The sequence below is a fragment of the Vulpes lagopus genome, chromosome 4 (assembly GCF_018345385.1).
Source record: "Vulpes lagopus strain Blue_001 chromosome 4, ASM1834538v1, whole genome shotgun sequence".
In the NCBI taxonomy this organism is placed as follows: domain Eukaryota; kingdom Metazoa; phylum Chordata; class Mammalia; order Carnivora; family Canidae; genus Vulpes; species Vulpes lagopus.
The window spans coordinates 64,211,460-64,238,766 of NC_054827.1; the positions used below are offsets into that span (position 1 = coordinate 64,211,460).

General features: G+C 45.3%; 1 protein-coding gene across 2 annotated transcripts in view; it reads left to right on the forward strand.

Annotated features, from left to right (window-relative positions):
* Positions 1–27,307, forward strand: part of EFNA5 (ephrin A5) — a 273,649-nt gene that overhangs the window by 203,563 nt on the left and 42,779 nt on the right. For both annotated transcript variants that reach the window (XM_041751951.1, XM_041751952.1), the window contains exon 2: positions 24,897–25,189. In XM_041751951.1, coding sequence (XP_041607885.1) covers positions 24,897–25,189 — 293 coding nt within the window. The remainder of the gene's footprint in view (positions 1–24,896; positions 25,190–27,307) is intronic.

Below are 27,307 nucleotides of genomic sequence, written 5' to 3' on the forward strand. Positions count from 1 at the left end.
GAATTTCCATAAGTCTTTACTTTTAAGGGTGTAATAACTTCTGGGGGTTTTCTATTTCTGAATCTTGAGGTTTAAAAAATTCTAACATGTGAATAGTAGTTGAAGCAGATTACCATTCCAAGTACAAAATTCTTTGCACAAAACTAATGAGAGGCTGAAGTCGTTTTAATTTAAAATTGAAAGAAAAGCAGAGGATCACAACTGATTTTAACGTAGCGTTTTGGGTGATTGTTGTTTATTCTTCATCTTGTTTTTAAAAATTAGCTATATTTTCATCAATACTTAGATAAGTAGAAACAGCAAAGGGGAAGAGTTTTGTTTATCTAAAAACCATCTCTCGCTGAGTTTAGCACAAACTGTTTCTAACGTGGGTTATGGAATTGTATACTTCAATCTTCGAAATTTCAGTTTTCAATCTTCGAAATTTCAATGACAAAATATGAATACGTTTTTACACTTAGAGAGCCTGTATATTGGCATTTGCTTTGGTTTGTATAAAAGCAACTGCAAAGTGACAGAAGGAAAATGTCTGCACTAATTATGAAGGGAAGTATTACTCTTGTTCATATTAGAGCCCCTTTGGTGCTTGAAGAGTGGGTCGCTGGTGGTGTGCATTCATTCAGCCGCTCATCAATCACACAGGCGTGCGTGTACACACTCACCCCCACTTGGCATTTTTGCCTGCAGTCTGCTGAGAGCTGATTGTAGTTCTAATCAAAACCATCACAATCAGGGGAGACAATTAGCCAGGTTAGACCTCTGCTGATTTCGCATGTGGCCCTTAGCATCCTCACGTGGCCTTGAGGACCCTTGAATCCTATCAAGTTTTCAGCAATACCTGCTCCACTCCACCCGCCGTCGTTAGGGTCTGCCTTTCACCTCTGGGATTGCTTGAGTTTGTGAGTTCTTGCTTGTCTTAAATTGAGACCACAAGATACTGAAATTTTCAAAAGTGGAAAGTTGGCAGCCCTCATTGCGAGTGCCATTTTAAAATCCCCAGGTCAATAGCTCCAAAAATCATGAAATCGATAACCTATAAATAGGTTTCCATTTGTTTCTGGGCTTATGTACTTGTGGAACTCAATTTATAGGGTTTGTATCCTATGTAAAATGCACGTCGATGCGGTACGTAACACAGAACCCCACCTGTGATAGGCCTAGACTATTTTTAAACCAGACTTAAATCAGAATGACATAAAACCCATTTGGCAATAGTACATTTTCATATTTTTTCCAAATAAATTTTGTTCTGAATAGAAGATAAATCTATTAGTCTGGTCATTGTCTGAACTCATCAGATACTGGAAGTTTTTAAATCAAAAAAGCAATGTCCTCTTCTTTTTTTTTAAAGATTTTATTGATTTTTTTTTTTTTTTAATGATCTCTCACCCAGTGTGGGGCTTGAACTTGCATCGCTTGCTCCACCAGCTGAGCTCACCACGCATCCCAAAAAGACAATGAATGCCTTTTAGCAACTCTTTTTTAATATCTACTATGTCCAAATAGCCTTTGTATCTTTCTAATTGAACATTCTACCAGAAAACAGGTCTAGAACTCGGTCTAGAATATAACTGTGCTCCAAAGATTTTTTTATATTCCAGTATATACCATTTATTTGACTATCCCGTTTCAACGCTATGTTATCATTTAGAAGTAGTGTCTTCAGAATGAAGCCGGAAGATGAAGTAGAGATTTATTTTAAAACATTGTGAGACTTGTTATTTCTTATGTGAGGATACAATACTCATATAAATTTAAAAAAAAAAAAAACGAGTACAGGTACGTGTGAGTACATATCTGGGTGTTTAGGAGTTATCCTGCGTGTACGCTCTCTAATTCTTATATTTACCTCATGACACTAACAGGGATTATCAATTAGAAAATGATTCTTTAAGAGTTTAATACATAAGGAGATTATACTTCATTTTACATAGGAGATTTTTCTTTCATCATAGTTTTCTGATCATTAAATGAAAATGAGGATTCAAGAATCAAAGCAATTTTTACAAGCAAATGTCAGCTTCATGAGTCTGACATTTCGTAAGCGCGTCCAGGCATGGGTAATTTATATAATTTCTCTATGCATTTATTTATTCACTCATTTAAGCTTTCATTTTTAAATAAGTGAAATTTGAATAAGTGAATTCGTTAATTCACTCACCGTCATTCTTTCTATGTAAATCAGTCTGCAAATATAAGCATATTGATTCCATATATATAAATGATATGATTCTCATATATATATTCTCCATCTCCAACACAGTCAAGTAGTTGATATCTCCGAGTGTACTTTTAAGGTTTCTTTTTCTTTGCATTCCACAAAATTTAGAAATACTTGTTGGATTTACTTGTGCTTCGTTTTTGCGGTTTATAGCTTGAACAATCTTTCATGTTATTTTGCTTTACACATATGCAGAGACGGCTAATACAAACCCAAGTAGCTGATTTATCCAGTTGCTCTATGGGCAATTAAACCAGGAGTATTATCTCAGCAGGAATAAGTGGGCAAATTACACATGTGAAAGAAATGGGTCTCTGATGCCTGAGCACAAAGGTATTACTGTACGAGAGGCTACGCTGAGATTCCTGTAGAGATCAATGGGGGTTTATTGATGAACACCAGAAAATAGAGAAATGATGTCATAAACTTTTAATAGTCTAATAAACTATATTTAAGGTTTTCCATCTTGGTGAGATCTATAGCTTTTATGCACTAGAATAGTGTGATCCTCTACACACTGAGAAGAGAGCTCTCTGACTTCCCAAGGGATTAACCCTGAGGGATCAAATGCCAAGGCCACGCCACTCCCGGTTTCCTGCAGTTGTCTAAAGAAAATGAAAAGCCTCCAGATTACCTTTGTTCTCTTAGGAAAAGTAACAGATGATAAAGCATTGTGGCTTTTTAAATATTACTTATGAGTTGCGACATACAAGCAAAACTCTCTTATCCTGGTTGGTTTGAGTGGTCTCTGGTTGACCTCAGCAAAACTATATAATTTTAGAATTCTAAACACCCCCAGTGTGTCTTACAAAACAGAGTCCAGTTCATGTGAAATAATGAATACTTTGTTGGAGGATTGAGTAGATGAACCACATACATTCGGTGCCCTGGTGTTCACCCTTAGCCCTCTAATTGCTCAGTCTCTCGTGCTTTTATCAATTATAAGCAAAATTTAAGGAGCAAAAGGAGAGAAAAAAATTTGAGTTACGGAGCCATACTTTCAGGCAATAGGCTGTCACTAGTGTTTTGTGTGAATTACGACTTTGAACGTGCTCAAAGACATCAGGGGGAGAGGATATTTAGTCAGCAGGACTGGTTTGGGAAGAAGAGGAGCAGGACAGAGGCAGAAGGAGTTCACAATTCAAGGCCTGTGACTTAATTTAAGTCAAGTTGTGACTTAATTTAAGTCGAGTCACAATTCAGCTGATAGCTCAGGTTTTCCAGGAAGTGAAGACGTAGCTGTCGTCTGGAGAAGCCAAGAACTTTGCCTTTGGAATCCTAAACCCAAACTCAGAGAGGTCCCAGGGTGCTTTCAAGAGCCACTTTGTCTCAGTAAATCAAAAGGACCAAAAGCCATTGCTGTTTGGCATATCCCGGTCCCTCCCTTAGAACCCTGCTCCTTCCTCCTGATACTAAAGTTGGGGCATATAAAATATTTCAAGGCTTTCTGTCATAGGTAATCCAAATTTATTGCCAAAAATAACATCATTTGAAAGGACAGGATTTGCCTCGCCCCTGGGACCTGCAGGTCCATCTACCACGCATAACAACAAAACATGGGTGTCAGCATATCCTTCATCAGAGAGCCAAAAGGGAAAGTTAGAGAAATAAAAGAAATGACCTCCATCTGCTTAACATATTGTCAACAGTTTTGGAGAGAGACAAAATCTTAAATTACCCCCGCACTTAAGGCACCTAATTACCTTCCAAAAGGCTTTGGAAGAGAAGTTTTATCTGTCCAGTGAGGGTAATACAGATGGGTTTTTTCTCTCGTTTTTAGTAGGAGGGAACAGGTGTAAAACAATTTTGATTAAGTGCACATTATGTATTTATATCCCTGTAACGGGGATGTTGGAAGCCAGAGCGTTCCTCAAGGACTTTAGATGTTACGAGACTCCATGAAACAGTTCAGAAGATCCTCGGTGGAGGGGATTTCTAAGTGATGACCTCACCGATTTTTCTCATCATTAATACTTGCCATTTCCTGTTGCGCTTCTCGGGCCCCGGGCAGGGTTGAAAGCAGGTGTGTGTCGGGGGGGTGGGGGGGGGCTGATCATGTGTGGAACTGTAACCCCTTCTGTAGCTTTCACCAGTGGTGACGTATCTGTCATTTGTTACCACCTAAGTGATCTCTGCTTCTGCCACTTTCTGTGTGGGAAGAATGGAATCCTTGTCAGGGTCTTGGCCGTGTTACTGTCCTTCGCGACCGTCTGTACCAGACACTGGATTCTCAAGCATCACGGCCTCCTTGTGTCCCCTGGGGGTGGGTGATGTACCAGCTTTGAGCGTGTGGTTAGAGCTGCTCCTCACTCCACTGAAATGGGTGTAATGACTAGAAACCTGGCGTGGAACCGTGCGTAATCTTAGTGCTCCACCGAGTCTTGGCATTCAGTTTCTGAAATAATTCAAACACCAACTCCTCTCTGCAGGATCCCTGTGCTGAACTGAATAGCATCGTGGAACCTTGAGGACATCTAGTTTTCCATTTATTTCTTTTGAAAGTGAGGTACAAAGAGATTAAGTAACTTGCCCGATTCACACCATATTTGAAGCAAAGACTGTATGGAAACCCAGATCTTTTAACTCGGGTTCACTGTCCCTTCGTCCGCTCCCCATTAACACACTGGGTCATGCACAACAGTGGACGAAGGCTAGCGATTGCTTTTAACCCCAGTCCGATGCTTCTGCTTCTCGTTACTTTTCTCTTGTCCGTGACCATTTTTTCCTTTAATTCCATGAATGCTCTACTTCAAGCTCTTCACGTCTACATAGTCCTAAGGAGCTGGAGTGAAGAGTTTGTATCTGGCTTATTTTGTAGTTTCCACAGTACCAAGTACCTTGCACGGACTCGTCTTCTGCTCAGAGTTACTGAAGGGATGAAGAGGTGAAGAGCCTATCGCTCTTGGTTTCGGCTCAGGTCGTGATCTCATGGGTGGTGAGATGGAGCCCTGCTCAATCTCTGGGCTCTGGGCTCGCGGGGACTCTGTTTTGAAGATACTCTCCGCCTGCCCCACCCCTACACTTGCTCTTTCTCACATAGACACATGTTTTTAAAAAGCAAACAAATACAACAGTAAGATAGATAAAAATATGAACCCAACCATGTTCTATACCTTCTTAAAACTCTTCTTTGGTTCTCAAATGCCCACCCATCTCCAACCTCAAAGTTTTCACCTCCCTTAGCAGCCTCATGTGCCCTCTCAACCAGTTCCTTGCTTTCAAGCCTTCTGAGGTCTTCTCTCGGCACCCTCGCCTGGAAAACCCATACCCTCCCCTTTTCTTCAGAGACTTCTGTTCATCTTCCAAGACCTGGGTCCCCTGTGAGGTCTTCCTGAACTCTTTCAAAGTCCATTGCTACTTCCTATTTTCCACATCATTTGGTACAGATTTCTCTTACTACATATTTTTATTGTAGTGATTTATTTGTGCACCCGTCTCCCCCAACTGAGTTGTCAGGTTTTGTACCCTGGGACTATGTCTTGGCTCAGTTTTGTTCCTCCACCTTCAAGTACAGCGCCTGAGTTACAGGAAGCAATCAATGCATTGGATGAATTAATTAATTAAGAGAGGCAGGGCATAAATATGTGAAAAGTCAATCAAATTAAGAAAGGATGGGAGGTCAATCTAATATCATATTGCTCAAGTGAAGTGTAATTCTAAAGTTTAAGTTAAAATAGACCTTCTTATGGAGAGATGTCATTTGTCCTAATGAATTGTGATGACACTTAATCAGTTGAGCTGACCTCAGCGGAATCGGGAAGTCTCAAGTATTTCTCTAGGATTTCACCTTGCAGGTCTGTCCATCTGTCTGGTGTCCCTTCCCTAAAGCCCCTTCTCCAAACCCTGCAGACCACTTACTCTTTCTCATCAGAATTTGCCCACCATGCGCCTTAGTCTCTCAGGGGTCTTAGCTCTGCAAGGTGACACGTATTAATGAGTCAGAGAAATGAAAGTATGTTAATGCATTAGCTGGCAAGTACAATTTCCCTTCCAGGCAAGATAACACTTTGCACAGATTTAAGAACTGAAAGCCACTTTTGGGAAGGCATTTTTGTTTAAAGGTGGCTTTTGTGTCCCAGAAATCATACTACAAAGGCAACTGCCTGTCTTTACTTAGGGTATTTATATCTCCAACATACTTATAAAAGGCGCCTGAGTAGTGTCTGCATATTCAGAGGCAGTCTGTCCAAAGAGTCAGCATATTCTCTTCCCCTGGTTTCTATAATTTTTTTAGAAATCACTTTTCAGGGATGCCTGGGGGGCTCAGTCAGTTAAGTGCCTGCCTTGGGGCTCAGGTCATGATCCCAGGGTCTTGGGATCGAGTCCCTCATGCTTCTCCCCCACCCTGCGCATGCCACTCGTCCTCCTTGTGCTCTCTCCCTATCAAATACATAAATCTTTTTAGAAAAGAATGAAAGAAATCACTTCATAACTTAAACAAAAATTTGTTACAATTACACTCTATTCAAGGTGTTGCAAGTATCAAAATTTTTATTTCTGAAGATCTTTGAGACTCTTAAGATTTTGTTCAAAGTCGTAAAACTCTCTTTAATCCAAACATACTTTTTTTAGTCGTGTTAATAAAATTGTTCATATTTTTACCTGTACTACTTGTCAAGCACTGTCCAAGCACTTTCCATCCAGTCCTCATTCACTCCTATAATTTATTCCCGTGATCCTAAGTAATGTCCTAAGAGTGAAGTGTTACTATGCCAGTGTTGCAGTTGAGGAAACTGAGGCATGGAAAGGTAAAGTTACTTGCCAAGGTTAAACAGTAGTAACAGAGCCCAGATTTGAGGCGAGGCGGATTCCTTTTCTCTTGACCTCTTTCCTGTGCTGCCTGCCACACCAGCAAGATGGTTGTTTCTTTTCGGGGATCAGATGGATGCCTGGAAAGCTTGGAAAATGAAGATAAAGTTGAAATATCTTTAATCAACTCTGATTTCCTTGATAACCACCAGACATTAGCAAACTTTACAAACCATATGTGCCGAAAAAGCCAGGTGCCACAAGGAGGATTAGAAATGAAATTTTCCTTCCACTCTGATTTCCACTTTTTATTAGTGACACCTCCCAAGTGGTTCAGAAAATGCCTATTAGTGTTTCTGGACATCTTGTACGATTTGCAGCCATCCTCAGAGAGGTCTAGGTGGCTGAACTCCGCACCTGCCAGGTGTCCCTCTGCCCCTGGTGAACATCCCTGCCTGAGCAATTCTGGAATGCTCAATAAGCTGAGAAGTCGCCCTGTTCAGAGGCTCTGCATCTTGTGACTTCTCCGTTGTCGAACCCCAGTGCTAGTAATCCTCCCAGAGGACAATGAGAGCAGACTCTCGCTGGACTTCCCCAATTCCTGTCTCTCTTCCTCTTTTGGACGTAGGTAAATTAGTGACGCGGAAACAAGAAGAAAGAGTTCTAAATCCTCTGACAGGACATAGGAGTGCTTTGTACGAGATGGATTCAGATACTCCTTGGGTTTCAAAAATCATGTCTCATAATGGCAATTTTTGAACTCTTTGGTCTTACCAACAGCTTTTGGATCACTTTGGGTTTCAGTAAGTTATTTTATCATGGGTCCCAAGACTAAAACTAGACTTGTTTACTTGAGCCCACAAACAGAGAGCATTTAGACTAATAAATACTGAAAAATATGGGGTAATGTTTTGTTTTCCTCCAGAATGAAGCATTAGACAAAAGCATTATTTGAGCTGAGGAGCAGACCATGTCTGAAAATCATGCCTCCTGGGATTTAGCCCTTTTGTTAAGTTTTCCCAGTAAAGGCTATTTTACTTGGAAGTTTGACTGTCTTACACAAATGGAAACGGAAAAGGAGAGCCATTCCTGCCCTGCCTATAGCAGCTGTGCTTACTGGTTTTATAATCTGTAATCTCAAATTGTGCTTCTATTTTAACTTGAGCATGCCTACAGCACAGGATTCTTTTCAAATGTTCAGACATGACTACTTAAAATTGAAAAGAGAAGTCGTACCACTGACTGTTCTCATTGTCTCTGAAACTCTCTTTCTCATGTGATGAAGCGAAATACTTTTTCATGTCACCCATGATTTCCACTCAACCCTGTTTAGCTTATGCAAACTTTTAAAATAGGCTGTAGATGTAAGGGCCTATGAAAATCTGTACAAGTTGTGTCTGGCTTTGCATTATTGTTCAGTCAGCCAGGAATCTAATGGAGTGCAGGGGATGAGACAACAAGGATCCAATCAATAGATACAAAAGGCAAATGAACGTGCATAAATTAGCACTCTAATAGGAAAAGATGAATGCATGTGCTCTTCCATCTTTTAAGCAACGCACATTATTGAAGGCGGTCTCATGGATACCACTTTGATTTGTTTTTTACCCCTTTTTCACAGGTGCCAAAACTAGAAAAGGCAAGGAAATGGAGCACTGCTCCAGACCCCCGAAATGAGATCAGGGTGTATGAGATACAGTTTGTAGAACTCAGCGTGTTGCATCCACATGGATGACGTTGTCGCCCTTATTGCTCACAGCAGTACAGATACAAAGATGTCCTGAAGTAGGCCTGTGGCCTGTTCCATGACCAACGTTTATCTTAAAGAAATTAGTCAGCAATGCTGGCATTCAGGCATCGCCAGTGTGCTCCCGGGTACATTGACACCATATCCACCCAGGAAGGCTGTAGAATGGCTGGGTGTCCGGGGCCCGGGCAGCCACAGGTCGTCTACCATGACACCCCCCCCCCTCATGCAGGAACTCCGTTAGCCATCACCCCATCACCAGCTGGAGTCCAGGAATTCTTGGGGAGTGACAGCGTTGGGTGGTGGGGTGTGGTGGGGGCGCTTGGTGGCTCTGGCACGAACGTCAGAGGGTGGCAAGTGTCTGACACTACAGCTTGCAGCCATAATATAATTAGTAACATCCAAGAATTTTCTCTACCACTTCTTCCTGTTGCCTCCAACTCTTGGTTTGCTGTTTCTGTCTTTGGGAAGGGAACTGGGTATCCAAGGGGCTGCCAAGTAACCTTCACCGCCTTTGCTAAAAAGGCAGAAATCTCAGCCGTGGATTTGCTATCTCACTCGGGCAGCTTCAGCCCAGCGCCACGCTCCGATCATTTGTGTTGCCAGTTGAAAAAAAAATACCCCTCTGGTTTCATAATGGTACTTCTCCAAAGAGCTCACCTATAGACGAGGAGAAGTCTGCACTCCAGGGAAAATTTGGATATCCTCTTTCATGATATTAGGGAATACTCTGGTTTGAAGTGGGTATTTTTAAAGATGTGTAAAATTCACAGTGTTATTTTTTTTCCTTTTTTTTTTTTTCAGCACCTAGAGAACTTTCGGTCTTTGGGAAATCTTCTAGAAATTCTATTTTAGGGGAAATACCATCTGTATTGTTGGAAAAGAAAGGAGAATTAATTTGTCAGTGTTGTTTTGATCTCAATCCAGAAAGCCAAAAAGAGTTTAAAAAAAAAAATGTCTGTTGAGTATCAGCATTTCTTATCTTTTTCTGTGCATATTTTAAAAATAGGTCTTTCCTCAGCGCTCTTCCATTATGGTTAAATGTAATCAGTACTTTATGGGTATTTTATATAGCTTTGTTTCATTAGGGCAATGAAAATGGTATTGAACAATAGCAATATAATGCGGGCCAACAGTTTGTACTTCGGTGGGAAATGGCTAATGCAGTAGACAGTCAATAATACAATCAGCTGGACTTTCCTAGGAAAACTTGAGCTAAATTTCCTCTGTTTTTCTTTTTAAATCTTCTCATAGGGTGGGGCAGTGGGGTGAGGAAAACTGCTCTGATCCACCCTGGAAAGCTGGATGCCCCTGAGTAGAGAATTTTCTTTATGCCTTGAATTGTGAATGACATCTACAGGTCCTGGGAAGAGCTACTATTTAAGACTCAAACTCTCCCTGGAGATTTTTTTTTTTTTTAAAGAGACTAGATAATTAACAGTCCTGAAAGGAAACAGCTGGAGGAGATGGTGCCTCGAAGTTCCTTCCACTGGTGTGTCTCTCGGTCGTCTTGATTGCAGAAGCAGCGTTCTTGTGAAATGATCTTCAAGTGCTGCGTACCAAGGGAAAACTAGAGGCCGTCTCCTTACAAGCCTGCGTCCTGCGTGCTCTGTGAATTAAGGAGTGTATAGTTACTGTAGGTTAAGACTAGTAAATATAGGTAAGCAGCGTCTAGGAGGACGAAGGCAAATAACCTGGTGTTTTTTTTTTTTTTAAGGAGTAATGAGTTGCAGTTTTGTCTCTCGTGACTCTAGTAAGCTGATCATGGTTGTTGTTGAGTCAAAACCAACTATAGATGGTTTTATGTGAGAGGAGTTCATAGATTCCGTAAGGTACATAAATACTTCGCTGCAAATACAATGCTGAGAATTCCACTTTTAGGTCCAGGAGTGCGTGGGGATGCTGGCTTGCACCGTGCCGTTTAGAAGAAAAGGAGCGGTGCGTCTCAATTTGAGTTTCCCTATACCTTGTCCTAGTCATTAGAACCAGCCCAGTTTCCCCTCGTGTGTTGCAGATTTTTAAATCTCTTAACCGTCCAACCGAGGACGGCGGGATGTCTCCAGATGCTTCCAGAAGTCTCTGATGCCTTTCAGAGGTGGCAGTCAGATCCTGAGCCACCACCCTGATGTAAGAAAATAGACAAAGCTAAATTGACTACTCTCCTGGAAAGGGCTGCTGTGCACACGTCCGTTTATTCCTTCAGCCTTTATCCTAGAAATTCGTAAGCAAAAACCAAAGCAAAATTTTAGAAAGCATTTCCTATAATTCCTCATTTTCAGTTCATTTCCTGTGGTGGCTTGGAGTACTCAGTAACTTTTTAAGCTTCAAAACCCTAAAAACAAAAAACCCAAACCCTGTGGAGGCATGTGGAGGCCTCAGTCCCGCGCCCCCATCGTGTGGTGTGTGTATAGACTGTGCACCGTGTGGTGTGTAGACTGTGCACCATGTGGTGTGTAGACTTGTGACTTTGTCTAGTCATGGTCACAAGGCCATTGTAACCACTTTCAGGGCCCAGGACATGGGCCTTTCGCTTAATGAATGGATTCTTCGAGCAGCCCGGGTGGGCCTTAGCCGTCACGCATCTTTTTTCAGCCACGGGTGTTCTGAGACAGAAAGTTCTGGAGCGCGCCACCACAAGTCCCCGTTGGCCTCCACCTCTGCTTCCTAGGAGAGGGGCTGAAAAGTGCACCGTGTGTGTGTGTGTGTGTGTGTGTGTGTGTGTGTGTGTGTGTGTTTGTGGCATGGGGCGGGGGGGGGGGACCTAAGTTCCTTTTAGAATGCTAAAAGGGTTATGATTTTGTTTTTTTAAAGATTTTATTTATTTATGAGAGACACAGGCAGAGGGAGAAGCAGACTCCCCGCGGGGAGCCCAACACGGGACTCAATCCCGGGACCCCGGGGTCACGTCCTGAGCCCAAGGCAGGCACCCCACCGCTCAGCCCCCCAGGGGTCCCAAGGGGTATGATTTTAATTAAATACCTGGCACGTGCAGAGTAGCAGGTGCCTGTGGGTCGAGTCACAACATCAGTAGATGGGATGGCCCTGTTTTGTGAGTCTGTGGCCAGCGACAGGTGACGCCGTCTAAGGTCAGAGAACCTTGGAGATCTGGAATTGTCCTACCAGACCCTGGAGAGAGCTGCTTGTGACCCTGTCATCCCCAGGGCAACGCTGCGTTGTCACCCAGTGTGCAGTGCCCGTTATGGTCCCCTTCGTCCATGGTGCTCGCGTCTCGGCGTGAGCCATCCCTCTGCAGCATCACAGGCCCTGCCAGCGGCGCATTCGGAGATGGTGGCAGGACCAGAAGGTTCTGAAAGTTCAAGGGGAGGGTCGTGCATGCTTGCTTTGAACTGCAGGTCCCTTCCGAGGTGCACATTTTGACGGAGGGCTTCTTACAAGGAAATGGGGTAGGGGAGACGACTCTATCCTCTGATGTTGAGGCAGACAAGCCTTCAGCTGGGGGTGAGGTTACAGCCCTGGAGAACCCCCTAAAGTGGTTAGATTTATTTCTGCAAAATAAATGGTGAATTGTTTATTTCTTTCTCCTCCCCCTTATGTTTCCTTGGGATAGAGCAATTAGTTTCTTATTTTTTATGATTGCATTATTCTTGCATATATCTTTCTGTGGTCCAGGCTATAAAAGTAAATAGAGGATCCCGCCGTATGAATGAATATCCTTTTAATGACTGTGGGAGGAAATCATAATACCAAGTAGTGCAAAACCATTTTTATGTGATGAACCGAAATACCTCTGCTCCCCAGCTCCCCAGTCTTCAGCCACAGGCCACCAGTAAATGACAGTTTTATGTTTTCTGGTGTGAACAAAGGTACCTCGTGGTTTGCTTTGGCCCCGGAATGCACTTAATAGGATTTTTTGAAAGGCGGTGGCATATTCTGTTTTAATTTCCAGGGTCAAGGGAGGGTAAAATAGAGACTGTGACTTCCCTGTAACACCCTTCATCCTATCTTTGGGTGAAAACCTTGCTGAAACAGTGAGATAACACCATTGCCGGGTGATAATACAGTCGTTTTCATGGTGCCATGGGTTAGTTTAAGAGGTGAAACTATCCTTACTTAGGAAAACAAGGTGCCTTCTCCCCTCAGACCAGCCATTGGCTCAGAACGGCAGATGGATAGTGTCTCCCACCTGCAGGGTGCTGTGGGGCTGCCAGCACTGGCTCCCCCTCCCCGCCCTCCCATCCCCTTCCTTCCCGGCCACTGTTACCTTGTGGTTCTTCATCAGATTTTTGCAGATTTTTGTATTTCTGAAGTCTCTGGCAGTGATCTAATTCAATGCCGCCCTGTCCCAGACTCTTCCAGCAAGTGGATTTTAAGCTACCTTTATTAGTGTGCTCAGGCTGCCATAACCAAAGACCAGAGACTTGTTGGCTTAACCAACAGAAATTTCTTTGCACCATTGTGGAGGCTTGGAGTCTCACATCAAGGTCCCACAGGGTCAGTTTCTGGAAAGAGCTCTCCCCCTGGCTGGCGGAGGCACATGAAGGGAAGGGGACAGGAGAGAGAGGTGATGGGCCCTCGTTTTAGAAGGACGGTAATACTGTTGGGTCCTGGCCCCACTTTTATAACCTCATATAACCTTAATCACCTCCACAAAGTGCCTGTCTCTAGTAGAGTCAGTCGCGGTGAAGGTTGTGGCTTCAACATATGAATTTCGGGATGAGGGGTTGGGGGGTGCAAGCATTCAGTCCATAATACCCAAATAATAGGGGGGAAATCCTAAAATGGACAACCGTACCGTGACAGGAATGCTGTAGTAGCCACTAAACCTTTCTACACCTCCTCCACTAGCAGCAGGGACACATGCCGATGGGGCGGGGTGCAGGGGGAGCTTCGGGAGTCCCAGGATAAAGCCATGTGAAGAATCTCAAAGGGCACCTGGGGGGCTCAGCGGTTGAGCATCCACCTTTGGCCCAGGGTGTAACCCCAGGGTCCTGGGATCGAGTCCCCACATCGGGCTCCCTGCGGAAAGCCTGCTTCTCCCTCTGCCTGTCTCTCTCCCTCTCTCTGTGTCTCTCAAGAATAAATAAATAAATTTTTTTTTAATGTGAGAAGGAAGATAAAAACAGAAGTAAACCCCTAAAGTGACTAAGTACATTATTTAAATTATCAAGTACAACTTCCTAAAATCACAAATATAATTACTGAAATTATATATTCAGTGTATTGGATAAACAGCTTAGATACAGCTAAAGACTCCAGTTAGCTTAAAAATAAGAAGAAATTGGGGATCCCTGGGTGGCGCAGCGGTTTGGCGCCTGCCTTTGGCCCAGGGCGCGATCCTGGAGACCCGGGATCGAGTCCCACGTCGGGCTCCCGGTGCATGGAGCCTGCTTCTCCCTCTGCCTGTGTCTCTGCCTCTCTCTCTCTCTCTCTGTAGGACTATCATAAATAAATAATAATAATAAAAAAAAAATTAAAAAAAAAAAAAAAAAAAAAAAAAAAATAAGAAGAAATTACCTAGACTGGCACAGATAGAAGATGGATAAAAAATAAACATTAAAAAACACACAGAAGGGGGACATCTGCCTTTGGCCCAGGATGTGACCCCGGTGTCCTGGGATCGAATCCCGCGTTGGACCCCCCACACGGAGCCTGCTTCTCCCTCTGCCCGTGTCTCTGCTTCTCTCTCTCTCTCTCTCTCTGTGTGTGTGTGTGTCTCATAAATAAAAAAATAAAATATTTTTTAAAAATTTTTTAAAAAGGATCTCAAGCCCCCTTTGCCTTCCCGCCGGGGTGCCGCGGTGACTGGGCGTGTGTGCTGGGCCATGCCGGGCCAGCTTTCTGAGCGAGGGGCCCAGATGCCGGATCTGTCGAGGCGACTCGGGTGGATCCTGGGGAAGCGGCTGCCCTCTCCTGACCCCGGCTGGGCCTTGCTGGGAGGGGGCGCCGACGGTCCCGCCCTGGGCCGACCGAGCGGTGGGGAGCCCCGGGGCCATAAGCCCCCGTGGCCGGTCAGCCCCTGGGCCGGGGGGCGGCACAGCTGCAGGTTCTGCAAGGCGGGGGTCGCACGGCCTCTGGGCACAGCCTCCCGACGCACCTTCTCCGGCCCGGGCCCCGACACCGCTCAGCTGTGTACCTGGGGGGCAGTAGGCCGAGGACGGGGCCAGTCTGTGCTTCTCCTTCGGGGCCGCCGGCCGAGGGGTGGGGGGGTGGGGGGTGCTAGTAAGCCCTCCCTCCACGGGCCAGGCCGTGAGGAGGCCGAGCCGGCCGAGTGGTGACTGGAGCCACCGCAGGGAGGTGCGCGCAGCATCTTGCTCTGATCGGTGCTAGCCTAGCCTAGCAGAGACGCGTAATTATCATAATCTGAAAATTAGCCCGGCATCACTTTCCAGTGTTTAATTACCCCAATGAATGGTAATTGACTAGGGGGCTTAATGACAAGAGAGAACTTTCATTCTGCCTTTAGGTGCTGACGCTGCGGGCTCCGCGGGCCGGACTTTGCGAGCCGGGCCAAGCGACAGTCCTGGTCCCCACCTGCGACCCGTGGTCAGTGGACCAGGGTCTGGTGCGCTGCTGCTCTTGACCTTGGTTTGCAGCATCGTGAAGCCGTTCGCGGGTTTTGACTCCGGGCTGCCAGGGCGCAGACGGAGATGACGGGCCACTTCGTGACGATTGTCCTGTTCTTGAGCCTGGCCTGGCCTTCGGGTAGTTTCCTTCTCTGCTCGCGTCTGGTCGCCTCTGCACACACACACGGTGCTCCGGGCCGCACCTACAGAGAGCAAATACCGGCCCCCCACCTTCAAGGGGGGCTCCCTCTTAAAAAAGTTCTCCCTAAAAGTACGCTAACCATCCTCATTTTTGTCACCGTGATCTGCTCTCAGCACTGACCCAGTGTCCTTCAAAATCTGTGCGTTTGCCTTGCATGAGATCATGACCTGACCCGCTGCCTCATTTCTAAGGACCCCAGATTCCCTTTTCTTCTCTCGCCTCATGTTCTTTTCAAGCTCCAGGTTTGTGTCCACTTGCTCAGGGGCGTTGAAACTAAGGAGATGTCAAAGCAGCTGCCTTTCACGCGCCAGGGTGCCCACGAGAGCAGCCGTGTTTGCACCCGAAAGCTCAGTGTGAACATTATTATTGTTCCGCCCTGGCGTTCTCGAATAGATGCTTCCTCCTGTAGTGTGAAGATCAAGCATAGGAGAAAGCCGTCCTGTCCTGTCCTTTCTACCAGCTTTTTTTGTTGTTGTTTACTTGACGATAAATTAATGGAGATTGGTTCCCCGCCATGTAGGTTTCGCACACAGCACTGCGACTTTTGAAAAGTCAGGGCCAGACTTCGGACTTGGCTGGTGGGAAGTCCAGCAAGTGGTGATCGAGCCGTAACATAAATATTGATGTCGGGGTTTGCACACCAGTACTTAAAAACTACCAAATCGTTACTTGAATCGGTTAATAGGAACGTTTCTGAGAACTCTTGGGCTGTCATTATGACCCCTGAAACCAGGAATGGCCTGGGAGTCCTGCCGGGTGACCCGTCCCTATGGGATGCGAGAGGGCTTGGTGTGTGTGCAAGCTGCTTGGCAGGTGGCTTATTGGTTTGATTGACTCCTGCACACCCTGCACGGAGCCCGCGTGTGTGATCCCATTCTCGTGGGACGGTGGCTGGATAACCTGTCCCGCGATTTTCTGCAACTGCTTTTGGACGTGTGCATGTGGGTGTGTGTGTGCATGTATGCACATGTCGTGTGCATGTATGTGCCTGTGCGTGTGCATGTGTGTGTGTGGCAGGTGCTCCGTCCCACGTGCTTGACACAATAGGAAACCCCGGATAACATAGGGCACCAAGGGCAGACACGTGGGGAAGCTCCTGACCTGCAGGAGTCCAGAGTGAGCCCGTTGGGCTTTGCGGGAGTGACCTCTGCTAGGACGTGCGCTCAGGGCGCCGCGAGGGCTCTTGATGGTCTCTTACGTGCCATGCTTGGAAGCCGTCGGGGCATGTGCCACGCACCGGGTGTGCAGCACTCCGCCTGGCTGGTTCTTTGGCCTCCTTAGCCTGTTGATGTTGACACATTCTTACTCCGTGCCTGAGGCCGCTTTGGGGGCTTAGAAGCAATTAGACTGTCACCCAGAGCTCCCAGTCCCTTCCCGAAAGCCAGTCTTGTTTAGGTTCTGCCAATTTAATGCTTTGTTTCCTTTGGAGCTCCTCAGTCGAGCTAATAAAACAAACTCCAAATGAGTTCTAAACACTGGAGGAGGGAAGACTTTGTGGGCTCTGTGTTGGAAACAGGGAGTTGCTCTTGGGAGATCCCAGTTTTAAAAAGTCCTTCAGGCTGATGGGACTTGCACTAGAAAGGCAACCAACGGGAGGTTTTTATCCATCCATTGGACATGAGTAGTCAGTGTGAATTGTGAAATCTTTCACCTGCCGGCTTTTAAGGCCTGTGCACACCTGCATGTGCACACGCACACATGCATGGAGAAAAAGGGGGACAGGTTACTGTCCCAAACCACTAATGAGCCCTCAATATCTGCCGTCGTAAATGATGTCTTACTCCCATCAGTAACCAGCAGTAACTGAATTCGAGGCAAAGCTCTTATGCTGCAGAATTGATAATTACCACAACATGCATGTGCAAGGACTTTATTAGGATTGCTAGTAATGGATGAAACACCCGCCCTGGGTCCTAAGTATTTTTGTCAGTATCTCGGGCTTCTCTGGGGGAAAAAAAGTGTATGCATTCGAACACACTGCATTTTAGGCGCAAGAATAAGGTGAGAAATATCTCTGAAAATCATCCTCGAGTATTTTTTTTTTTTCTAGCTTGTAAATCTTCACTGCTGTAGGAGCTTTAGCTGTGACGGGTGTGTTCTAGGGCCTGGGAGAGCTGGATGGGGCTGCCTGATGCAAGGTGTTGTGGTCATCAAACCTCATTCAGACTTCCCCCCAGTTTAGCCTCAGCGACTGGCCTGGGAGTGGTGAGACTGTCCAGGACTCCATCTCCGAGCTGCAAATGAAGGTCAATCACCAATACGTCTGGAAGACACACATGTCTCAGCCCACGAGGGAAGCAGGACGTTAAAAAAAAACAAACAACAACAACAAAAAAAAAAACAGCAGCAAAACAAATCTTTCTTCAGCCCCCAGTGATGCTATTATTTATCCACCCTGTCGGGTTTGCTGTTTGCGTTTCATGCTTTAACCTCTGCGGGAAAACAAAACAAAACAAAAAGAGCATCTTCCGACTTAGGGTACGAAAGCCATAAGGCTTGCATTCTGTGCTGAGAGCAGAACAGAAGGGGACGAGGGGAGTCGCTCAGCAGAGACTGCCGTCCTGCCCACCTCCTCACAAAACACATTTAAAAACCAGCCCCCGGGTCTCCAGCAGGCCCATCGGGACCTCCAGGACGAATGAGAACCTCTCCTGATCCCAAAGTGACCTGTGACTCTGAAATTAGCCTTTAAGTCGGTCGAAAGACGGGGCTGCCAAGACATATTCACTCTCGATCTAAAATTGGGGAGGAACCCTAAGCTGATAAATTTGCCTAATCTGTGACCATAAATCACATCCTTCTCTTACATTTCAATTTCGGAGTGTCATCTGTTAAGTTGCCTCGTAATTAAAGTAGTGACCTTGTAGTTCTGTTCAAATAGGGATATTAAAACAATCACCTCTTTGACAGATTAAAATACATTTAAAATGTAATAATCAACTTACCCAGTTCACGAGAAATAACATCTCCGTGACTGAATCCCTTAGAACACTACACAGAAGGGGGCACAGAAGTGCCTCGCAGCTTCCTAACCTCTGATAACTACTCCGTCTCCTTTCAGTAATGCTGCTTCTATATTTATGGAGTGAAGAAGCTTCACTCAGGAGCTGCTTGACAAAATACCTCCGTACATATTTCCCTGGAAGCAGGCTCTCTGCTGTGCCAGCAACATATGCTAAAGGCCAATTTAGAACGTTTTAAATATGCACCATACCCTTCCTTTTCCAGCTCCTAAAATGAAGTGTGTTTTGGCTTTAGCGGATGAGGAAGGGGGAGCAGGGGGGAGAGGAAGAGAACAGCACGGGGGAGAGTGGCTGACGGTGAACCCCCAGCAGGGTGGTCACGATGCTGCTCCTCTGCAGCCTGGAACCCTGGGCCCTGCGCGTGGGGCCTTTGGGGTTGGCCTCCCTGGCTGTCGGTATCCACGGCACAGGAGCACGTGGGATAGAAGGGGGAGGAAGGTCAATGGCATGGAGAACCTTCCATTGGGAAAGGGAGCTAGAGGGGCTCCCGGGTGGCTCAGCAGTTGAGCGTCTGCCTTCGGCCCAGGGCCTGACCCCGGGGTCCTGGGATCAAGTCCCACGTCAGGCTTCCTGCATGGAGCTTGCTTCTCCCTCTGCCTCTATCTCTGCCTGTCTCTCATGAGTAAATAAAATTTTTTAAAAAGAGAGAAAGAGAGAGAGAGAGGGATCCCCGGGTGGCTCAATGGTTTAGCGCCTGCCTTCGGCCCAGGGCCTAATCCTGGAGTCCTGGGATCAAGTCCCATGTCGGGCTCCCTACATGGAGCCTGCTTCTCCCTCTGCTTGTGTCTCTGCCTCTGTGTGTGTGTGTGTGTGTGTGTGTGTGTGTGTCTCATCTCATGAATGAATAAATAAAATCTTTAAAAAAAAAAATGAAAGAGAGAGAGAGAGCTAGATGATGCCAACTTGCCCCAGTGAAGACAAACCAAGGACAGGGTCAGAGTAAGTTGGGAACTTCCACTTGACACAGGTAAAAGACTATTCAGGTACTGCACGTCCCTCCTTTCAGTTTGAAAGTAAACCCCTGAGGTTAGAAGGAGCGAAGCCTTAGTGGTCCTTGCTAACTAGGTCTGGTCGGGAAGCCACGTCTGGGCCCCCCATCCCGGTGGGAAAGCTGGGGGCGCTCTTAACAGCCGAGTAGTGAAAAGACAGGTGGTTGACTGTGACCTCGTCTGTGTCTTGATTTCATTTGAATTCAAATCATCGATCACTCTCTGCAGACAGGTTCGATAAGGAGAGAGATGTTAATAAGAGTCTTAAATCTGTGATCAAAACCAGTTCGCTGAGGGATGTCATCAGGTAAACGCTGAAGATGAGACGCACACGCGCGTCGGCAGGTAGACCTTATGACCACGTGCCAGGGCTAGTTGTTCCTTTTGCTGTCGACAGCCGTGAGATGTGCTTTCTGTCCACCCTTCCAGGCAGCTTCTGGGGCCTTCAGAGCTCCCCATAAAGTGCCTGATTCGTGTTCGGTAGTTGAGTTGGTAACAGCGCTGGTTGCCAGAAGGGAGTTTTCTTCCTCTTGATGAGCTAACACGACCCTTCGTAGTAGAGAAGCCATCGGCTCTCAGCCGGCCTACTGTCAAACTGTGGTGGATGTATCCAAGGTTTTCAGGCCTTGACGGAGTTCTGCATGCTACTGCCTGTTACGAGGAGCCCTGACCCCGGGAGCCCTGCCGCTCAGGGGAGGCCAAGGGCCATCTTCCTGCGCATACAAGGTGTCTCCTGGCATTTGAGACTTTCGTGTTCTGAGAACACAGGGCAGTAACACAGCGCTTTTCCGAGCGCGCTGCCTGCGAACCACTGTGATCACTCGGTAGAGACTGTGTGGTAATTATCGCGGGCTTGTTGGTTCTCAGAGTTCATCACGTGCAGTGATTTCGGAGACATAAGGCTCCCACACACACAATGGAGGGAATTAAAGATAAGGAGTGAAGGGGAGACCTTTACAAGAGAATTTCCAAGAAAGTCAGAAATGTGTTTAAAGCAGCAGCCGTGCCGCTCGTGACTTTTGTACATATGGGCGTGTGAAATCTTTCTTCCTGGATTTGAGTTTCTCTCTTAAGAGGAACTAAAGCCCCAGGAAAGCCATTTCCTGAAGGGGCGGGCGGCGGGGAGACCCCTTTATGTCAGCAGCTCCTGAGCCCAACAGGGCTTCATTCTATGGAAAACCAGAGTGGGGTGCACGAGCCATCCCTGCTGTGTGAGATGCATGCTGGGTGGATGTCAACACACCTTTCAGTTGAGTTTGGGAACCAGTGTGGTGGGGAGGGTACAGAGCCAGGACACCTTGCATCCGACTTCCCTAGAAGGTCAGTATAAACATGAGGTAACCCAGTGGCACCAAAACCCTTCAGGTGAGGGGCATTATTACAACCACTGGTAAAACTTTGGAACCATTGCATTTTAGGAGGAAAGAGAATTGGCTTCGGGACCAGATATCCCGAAATCCTAACTCTGCTGCTTGTTTCCTGTGAAAGAAAATGAACGAAGAGGATAACAGCCTCTCTGAAAGTCATTTCCTCACCAGGAAGATAAAACTAATCATAACTTGAGGGTTTCACTTGACGCCGTAGGTAAAGCCTTAGCGTAGCAGATCCTGGATGCAGCAAGTGTTTGGTTGCATCAGTGAGCGGGGCAGAGACCTGGAACCCCATCAAGAATGAAAATCGTCCCTGTGAGGGAATCAAGAGTAGACCTAAGAGCTTGACCTGCATATCCCTCAGGAAGCAGGACAGTAAAGAGCTTCAGTTCTGAGGTCTGAATGCTTGGGCTTGACGTCTGCCTCCACATTTTACTAGTTGTGTGACATCGGGCACGTTGCTTGACTTCTTAGTCTGGAAATCCTCATTTATTTTATTTTTTTTAGAATTTATTTTTAAAGATTTTATGTCTTTGAGAGACAGTGAGAGGGTGCTAAAGCTGGGGTTGGGAGAGGGAGAAGCAGGGAGCCTACTGATTCCATCCCAGGACCCCGGGATTGTGACCTGAGCCCAAGGCAGGCGGTTAACCAACAGGGCCACCTAGGCGCCCCCCAAAATCCTCATTTTTACAAGGGTGTACAAAGAGTAACTGCTCTATAGGATTTGTGACAGAAGTTGAGGTACTGAGTATAGCATAATAAACACTCAATTATGTGAGCCCTACACGTGTGCCGTCTTCACAGTAGGGCCAGAAAAGAATGGGTTGGTACTACTTTGTAGCCAAAGAGTGTGATCTGGGGTAGTATTAGAATATCTAACCCTAAACTTCGCTTCAGATTGTACTTGGGTAGGTTACAGGAATGCCTTTTCTAGGATTTCTAGTTTATCGTTGTTTTTTACTGTCCATTCTTGGAAAATTGTATTAGTAAACTGACTTGTGCAAATGCAAGATCTGAAACGGAGCTGAAGTTGATTCAACGGCGAGTCCTACTCTTTGTCCTGTGGAGAGACGGGTAGAAATGTCCATCACAGGGACGATCCCATGTTCAATACTGGCCCCACAGTGATCCATTTAACACCCCACACAAAGTAAAATGTCATCAGGAAGAGATAAGGTCAACCCAGTGTAAAATGGGTCTTTCACGCTCATGGCTTGTTTTATGGAAACGCCAGCAGTATCCACAGTGAGGAGAGTCGGAAAAGGGAAGCCGACTTCAAAGCATCAGAAAAACAATGACAATTTGTAGAATGGAGCAGTAACAGAAGGGGTCTGGACAGGGGCAGTTTTAATTCTGGGTGGTTTTTTTTTCCCCCCACGTCTAAGCAGTATCAAGTGCTAGTAGAAGCTAAAATAAGTGACACTTAGGAAAAGGGAAAACCTCCCCCCTTGAATGTCTTTAAAATCTATAATAATAATAATATAAAGCACATCTGGGCATTGCCTTCTGCTGCAGTTCTCGTCTGGCTCTCCTCCAGAACCGTCAGGCTCCTCTGAGTGCTGATGATTCATAGCCCGGCACCCTTTTATCTGAACGGTGCAGCGTCTCTTCTTTGTACTTTGGCAGTGATGTTACCTTGATGTTCAGAAATCTTTTAAAAGCAACACAAGCTTTCCTTGCATCTTGACAAATCATCGTCTGCCAGTAATGAAGAAAAAGTAAACCCAGTTCCGTAATCATTGTAAATATAAAGAAATAAATACTTCCAGGGTTAGGTTTTTGTTTTTTTGTTTTTTTTATGTTCATGCATTTTGAGATCCTCTAACTGAAAGTGATCTGATCGTCTCTCCTTATTCTCCTTGTATAAATCGGCATGCTGCTTCTCGAAAGCATTTGATCAAATGAAGTTTTGGGGGATCCTTTGATAGTTGAGGACAGAATTAGACTTTTTTTTTTAACGTGATTCCCTGTCTTTGGGGATTTTTAAAAAGGGAAACAAGGATTGTTTTTATTGTTGGGTCCATTGACTGCTGTTGAAAAGTTACTCTTCTGTTAGTTACCGATTTTATTTTATTTTATTTTATTTTTTTTTTTAGTTACCGATTTTAATACGCTTTAATACATTTCAATGCGAATAACAATGCAGTGCATTCACATGGTGCGTTTCATACGTTGCAATGTCGGAGATTTGAAGCCGTTGCGTGAGGGTTGTTAGCAAGGCAGATTCTCATCATTTTCCCAACTTCTATTTGAGGAACCTGAGGCTCAGGTGGTTTATGACGTTCCCACTCAACAACAGCAATCCAGTCATTGAATGAGGTCTACTCACTAAAATGAGTAGTTTCCACGTGTATCATGTTGTATCTCCAGAAGGAATCTCAGCTTTGTCAGTAATATTTAGCATCCAGGATGAAGGTGGTCCTGGGGTGACCGCCGGTCACAGCAACCTGTCAGAGGTATTGGTCATGTTTGGGGGCTGCACTTCAAGGAGGTCCCTGGGAACCTGGAGGACATGAAGAGTGGAGAACCTAGAATGTGAGGAGTCTGGGGACAGAAATAACCAAACAAATCAGCATTGTCAAGTGTGGAAAAAGGAGGATACAGAGATGGAGTCGACAACTCCAAGTGTCAACTTACCAGGACTACCTGGTGGAAGAGGACTTGGGTTTGTTCTTTGTGATGTCAGGCAGCCAGATGCAGTAGGATCACTGGATAGAAAGCAAATGGAGGCAGATTTATGCTCACCATAGGGAGAAACTTGCTAAACTTCAGAGATGACCAAAAAATGGACTAGACCAGCTCAGTGACATTGGGAAGTGTTCACATGGAGACCATCTGACTCAAGACTAGATGACTTGATTGGCATTTGTATTTTAGCAGTAACATAGTTTTATGATGAACCTTCTGAGGGTTCAGAGACCTCCCTCGTTAGCTAAAAACTGGGGCTTCTAGATGCTTTTCTGTCCTGGTTTTAGTAAGTTGCATACATGACAATTCCTGTTTCGCACCTCATTTAGTTGCTGAGAAGAAATTTGTCCGTCTGATGGAGACAGGCACTATTAGTTAACCCAAATGAGCAAAACTTCTCGTAAGCTTAAGAATGGAAGCAGACGGTGTGATGCGGACAGTGATGGGTGGGTGGGTGGGTGGGTGGGTGTCGGGTATCTTCAGGATGGAAGTGGTGCCGGGTTCCGCTGTGCTCGTCCAGCTTGTTGCTTTCATGACTCATCGGTCCAGCCCTACAGCACAAAGAAATGGGGGAACAGCTCATTTGATTTAGCTGGTTTTAATTTCTTTTCTTTCTTTTATTTTGTTTTTTGGGGGGGGGTTGTTTTGTTGTTGTTGTTGTGTTTTGTTTTGTTTTGTTTTAATTTCTTGACATAGAAAAGGATGGGGCATCAAAAGAGATGAGCTGAAATGAGTCTGTGACCTAAGCACATTCACTAAGAGAAACAGCTAAGACCCAAAGTTGCCCTCCCAGGTCTGGGGCAGTCCCCCGCCGCCTTCTCCTTGTGCCTTGGGTTTTTATTTTCCACTAATGCGCAAGTGTCCCAGGAATTTTCTTTCCAACCTTTAAATTTTATGATCCTAATTCTCTCCATTTTATGGCTCTAATTCTCAACATTTGCATAGAAAATTGAGAATGATCTCCATGATGGCAAAAACAGCCCCGTCGTCCATTTGTTCTCTAAATGACTTATTCATTTGTTCAAAAACGCTCATTCAGTGAGATGCCGCTTTGAAATATCAAAACGTTGCGTCAGTGTATGTGATTTTTAAGAACGAAAGGGAAACAGCACGTCAGGAAGTGTACTGCTTACAGCGAATGTGAGGAGTTCCATTTTTAGGGTGTCTTGAAACAAACAAGAGACTAGTAATAGATTTCCTCTGTCAAAGGGTCGTCGCTTAGATCTGGAACAGTAACGTACCCCAAATCATGATGGGAGGCTATAAAACCTTCTTATAATAAATCTGTTAGCACCCGCGTTATTAAAGTTACTCCCGCGCTGATTCCAAGCAGGAAGTCTTGTCCTTAGGAATAATCTCATCTTTCTCTTCTTCTTCCAACAGATTCCAGAGGGGTGACTACCACATTGACGTCTGTATCAATGACTACCTGGATGTTTTCTGCCCTCACTATGAGGACTCGGTCCCGGAAGATAAGACTGAGCGATATGTCCTCTACATGGTGAACTTTGATGGCTACAGTGCCTGCGACCATACTTCCAAAGGGTTCAAGAGATGGGAATGTAACCGGCCCCACTCTCCAAATGGACCGCTCAAGTTCTCTGAAAAATTCCAGCTCTTCACACCCTTTTCTCTGGGATTTGAATTCAGGCCAGGCCGAGAATATTTCTACATCTGTGAGTATACGGAGATTTATTGCGTTGTAGGGCCGCTGCAAAAACCCAGACTAATTTTTTTGAGCCACGTTTCAGAGAATTGCCGAGAGCTGGACTCTGCATTACAGATGTCTCCTTGTAAATGCATACATCAGGATCCCTAGATACATTAGCTGGGAATTGAGAGCACAAATTAGATTAAAGACACAGCTCCTCTCCCCCTATGAAATTGCATGTCAGCCTGTTCAGTGAACCACTGCTGACTTGTATTTCTTTTAAATGAAAATCGCTAGGACTTCTCCAAAGCTGAGGAAAAGAGAGATTCCTGAAAAAAAAAAAAAATTAAAGGAAATAATTAAATTTACATAGCTTGGAGTCATTGGATTTCTTACTCAGGTGTCAGCAATATCCTTTCAATCATCCACACTTGCCGTGGAGAAAGCCAAAACTCCTGCGAGTGTCAGCATGCTGACGATAAATACTCTCTTTGCACCAAGGAGAAAAGACAAGTATTAAGAGCAGCTGTGTCTTTAAACAGGCAAGAGCGTGAAGAAGTATCTAGAAAGGGTTCCAAAGGAACGGGATGAGTGGGTTTCCCACCTGTGACTATGTCCTGAGGGAGCTCTAAAACTTTCTCAGCTGACCTCTGTATTAATCAGCTTGCTGTGGCCTTGTCTTTCGTCCGTCACGTACGCCATCAGTGCTTCAGGCATCCTTCTAGTCATGTATTCCACGTAAATCCTTCTCAGACTTCCCAGTGCCTGCATCACCTGGGGACCTTGTTGTCATGCACATCTGATTTAGGTGGTCTGCTCCGGGGGCCTGAGAGCCCATATTTTTATGAAGTTCCCGCGGGGACACTGTTGGCTGCTGGTCCCTGGACCACACTTTGAGTGAGGATGGTTATAGGTAATATTTCAGTGAGGCAGCTTGCTGTACGTCCGGACTTGGCCTTTGTTGGTATCAACTATTTAAGCCACCTAGACTTTTCCAGGTATTTTTCACTGTCACCTGAAGGAGTTAAACATTTTTGGTTCAGAAGCATGTTCATTGAACAACCTATTGGGGCCCAGATCGAAAGGCCTCCCTGTCCTCAAGGAGTGAGCATCTGGTGGGGAGGAGATAGAAATAAATAGGCAGCTGCTGAATGAAGGTACAGGCAGGGAGCGGTGGGTACAGGGTACGCGGAACTCACCTACTTGAAAGAACCAGGGAACGCGTCCGCACACCGCGTGCGGAGATCTAAGCACCACCACCCAGTAGGCTGAGCATTGACTTTTCACCTCTCCTCGCCAGACACACAAGATAAAGAACATCCGTGTTACTCTGACTCATTTCTTGAACCCGAACATCCCCACAGACTCCCAACCCACATGGTTCTTATTTTTTGTTTTTTGTTTTTAAGTCTACAAGGAAATCCAGCTCCTCTTCTCCAGAAAACAGAATTTTATAGTTAGCCGGATTTCACTATCACACGGGCACTCCCACTTATACGGAGATTGAATTTGAAAAGGAAATTGAACAGTACCAGTTTTATTATTTCAGCACATATTTTAGTCATTAGTCATGAGAAAACACGTAAAGGTCTTGATACCATCTCACACTCGATCCATAAAATAAGAAAAGGAATATTGAGTCCCATGGGTGGAGGGAACACGGACATACAGTGAAGTCACACGTTCTCAGGCAGCAGGCTCTCTTGCCTTTTCCTGATTTTTTTTTTTTTTTTTTTTTTTTTTTTACTTTGTGAAAGACCCTCATTCAGCCAATGGGAAAAAGGAAAGAGGGGAGACTTCCGTGGTGGGACGGCAATCGCTAATTGCCTAAGTCTAAAATATCCCGCTGATGTCAGAGGAGATCGTTGCCAGCTTCACAATTTACATATTGATTTCTCTGATTAAAACACAACAGCAAAAGCAAAAACCAAAACTGAATGGAGAGCCCTGAGATAGGAAACATACCAGCTCTAACTGGTTGGTTGCATGATTATTAGAAATTACAGAATCCATTGAGGTTCATAAGCAAGATGTTATTATTCAAATATACCCATAGTGCTTATGACTGGGTTTTCCTCATTTGTGGTTAAATTCAATATTTCACTGAAAATCATTATGTGTCTTCTGTAACATTCATTTAACG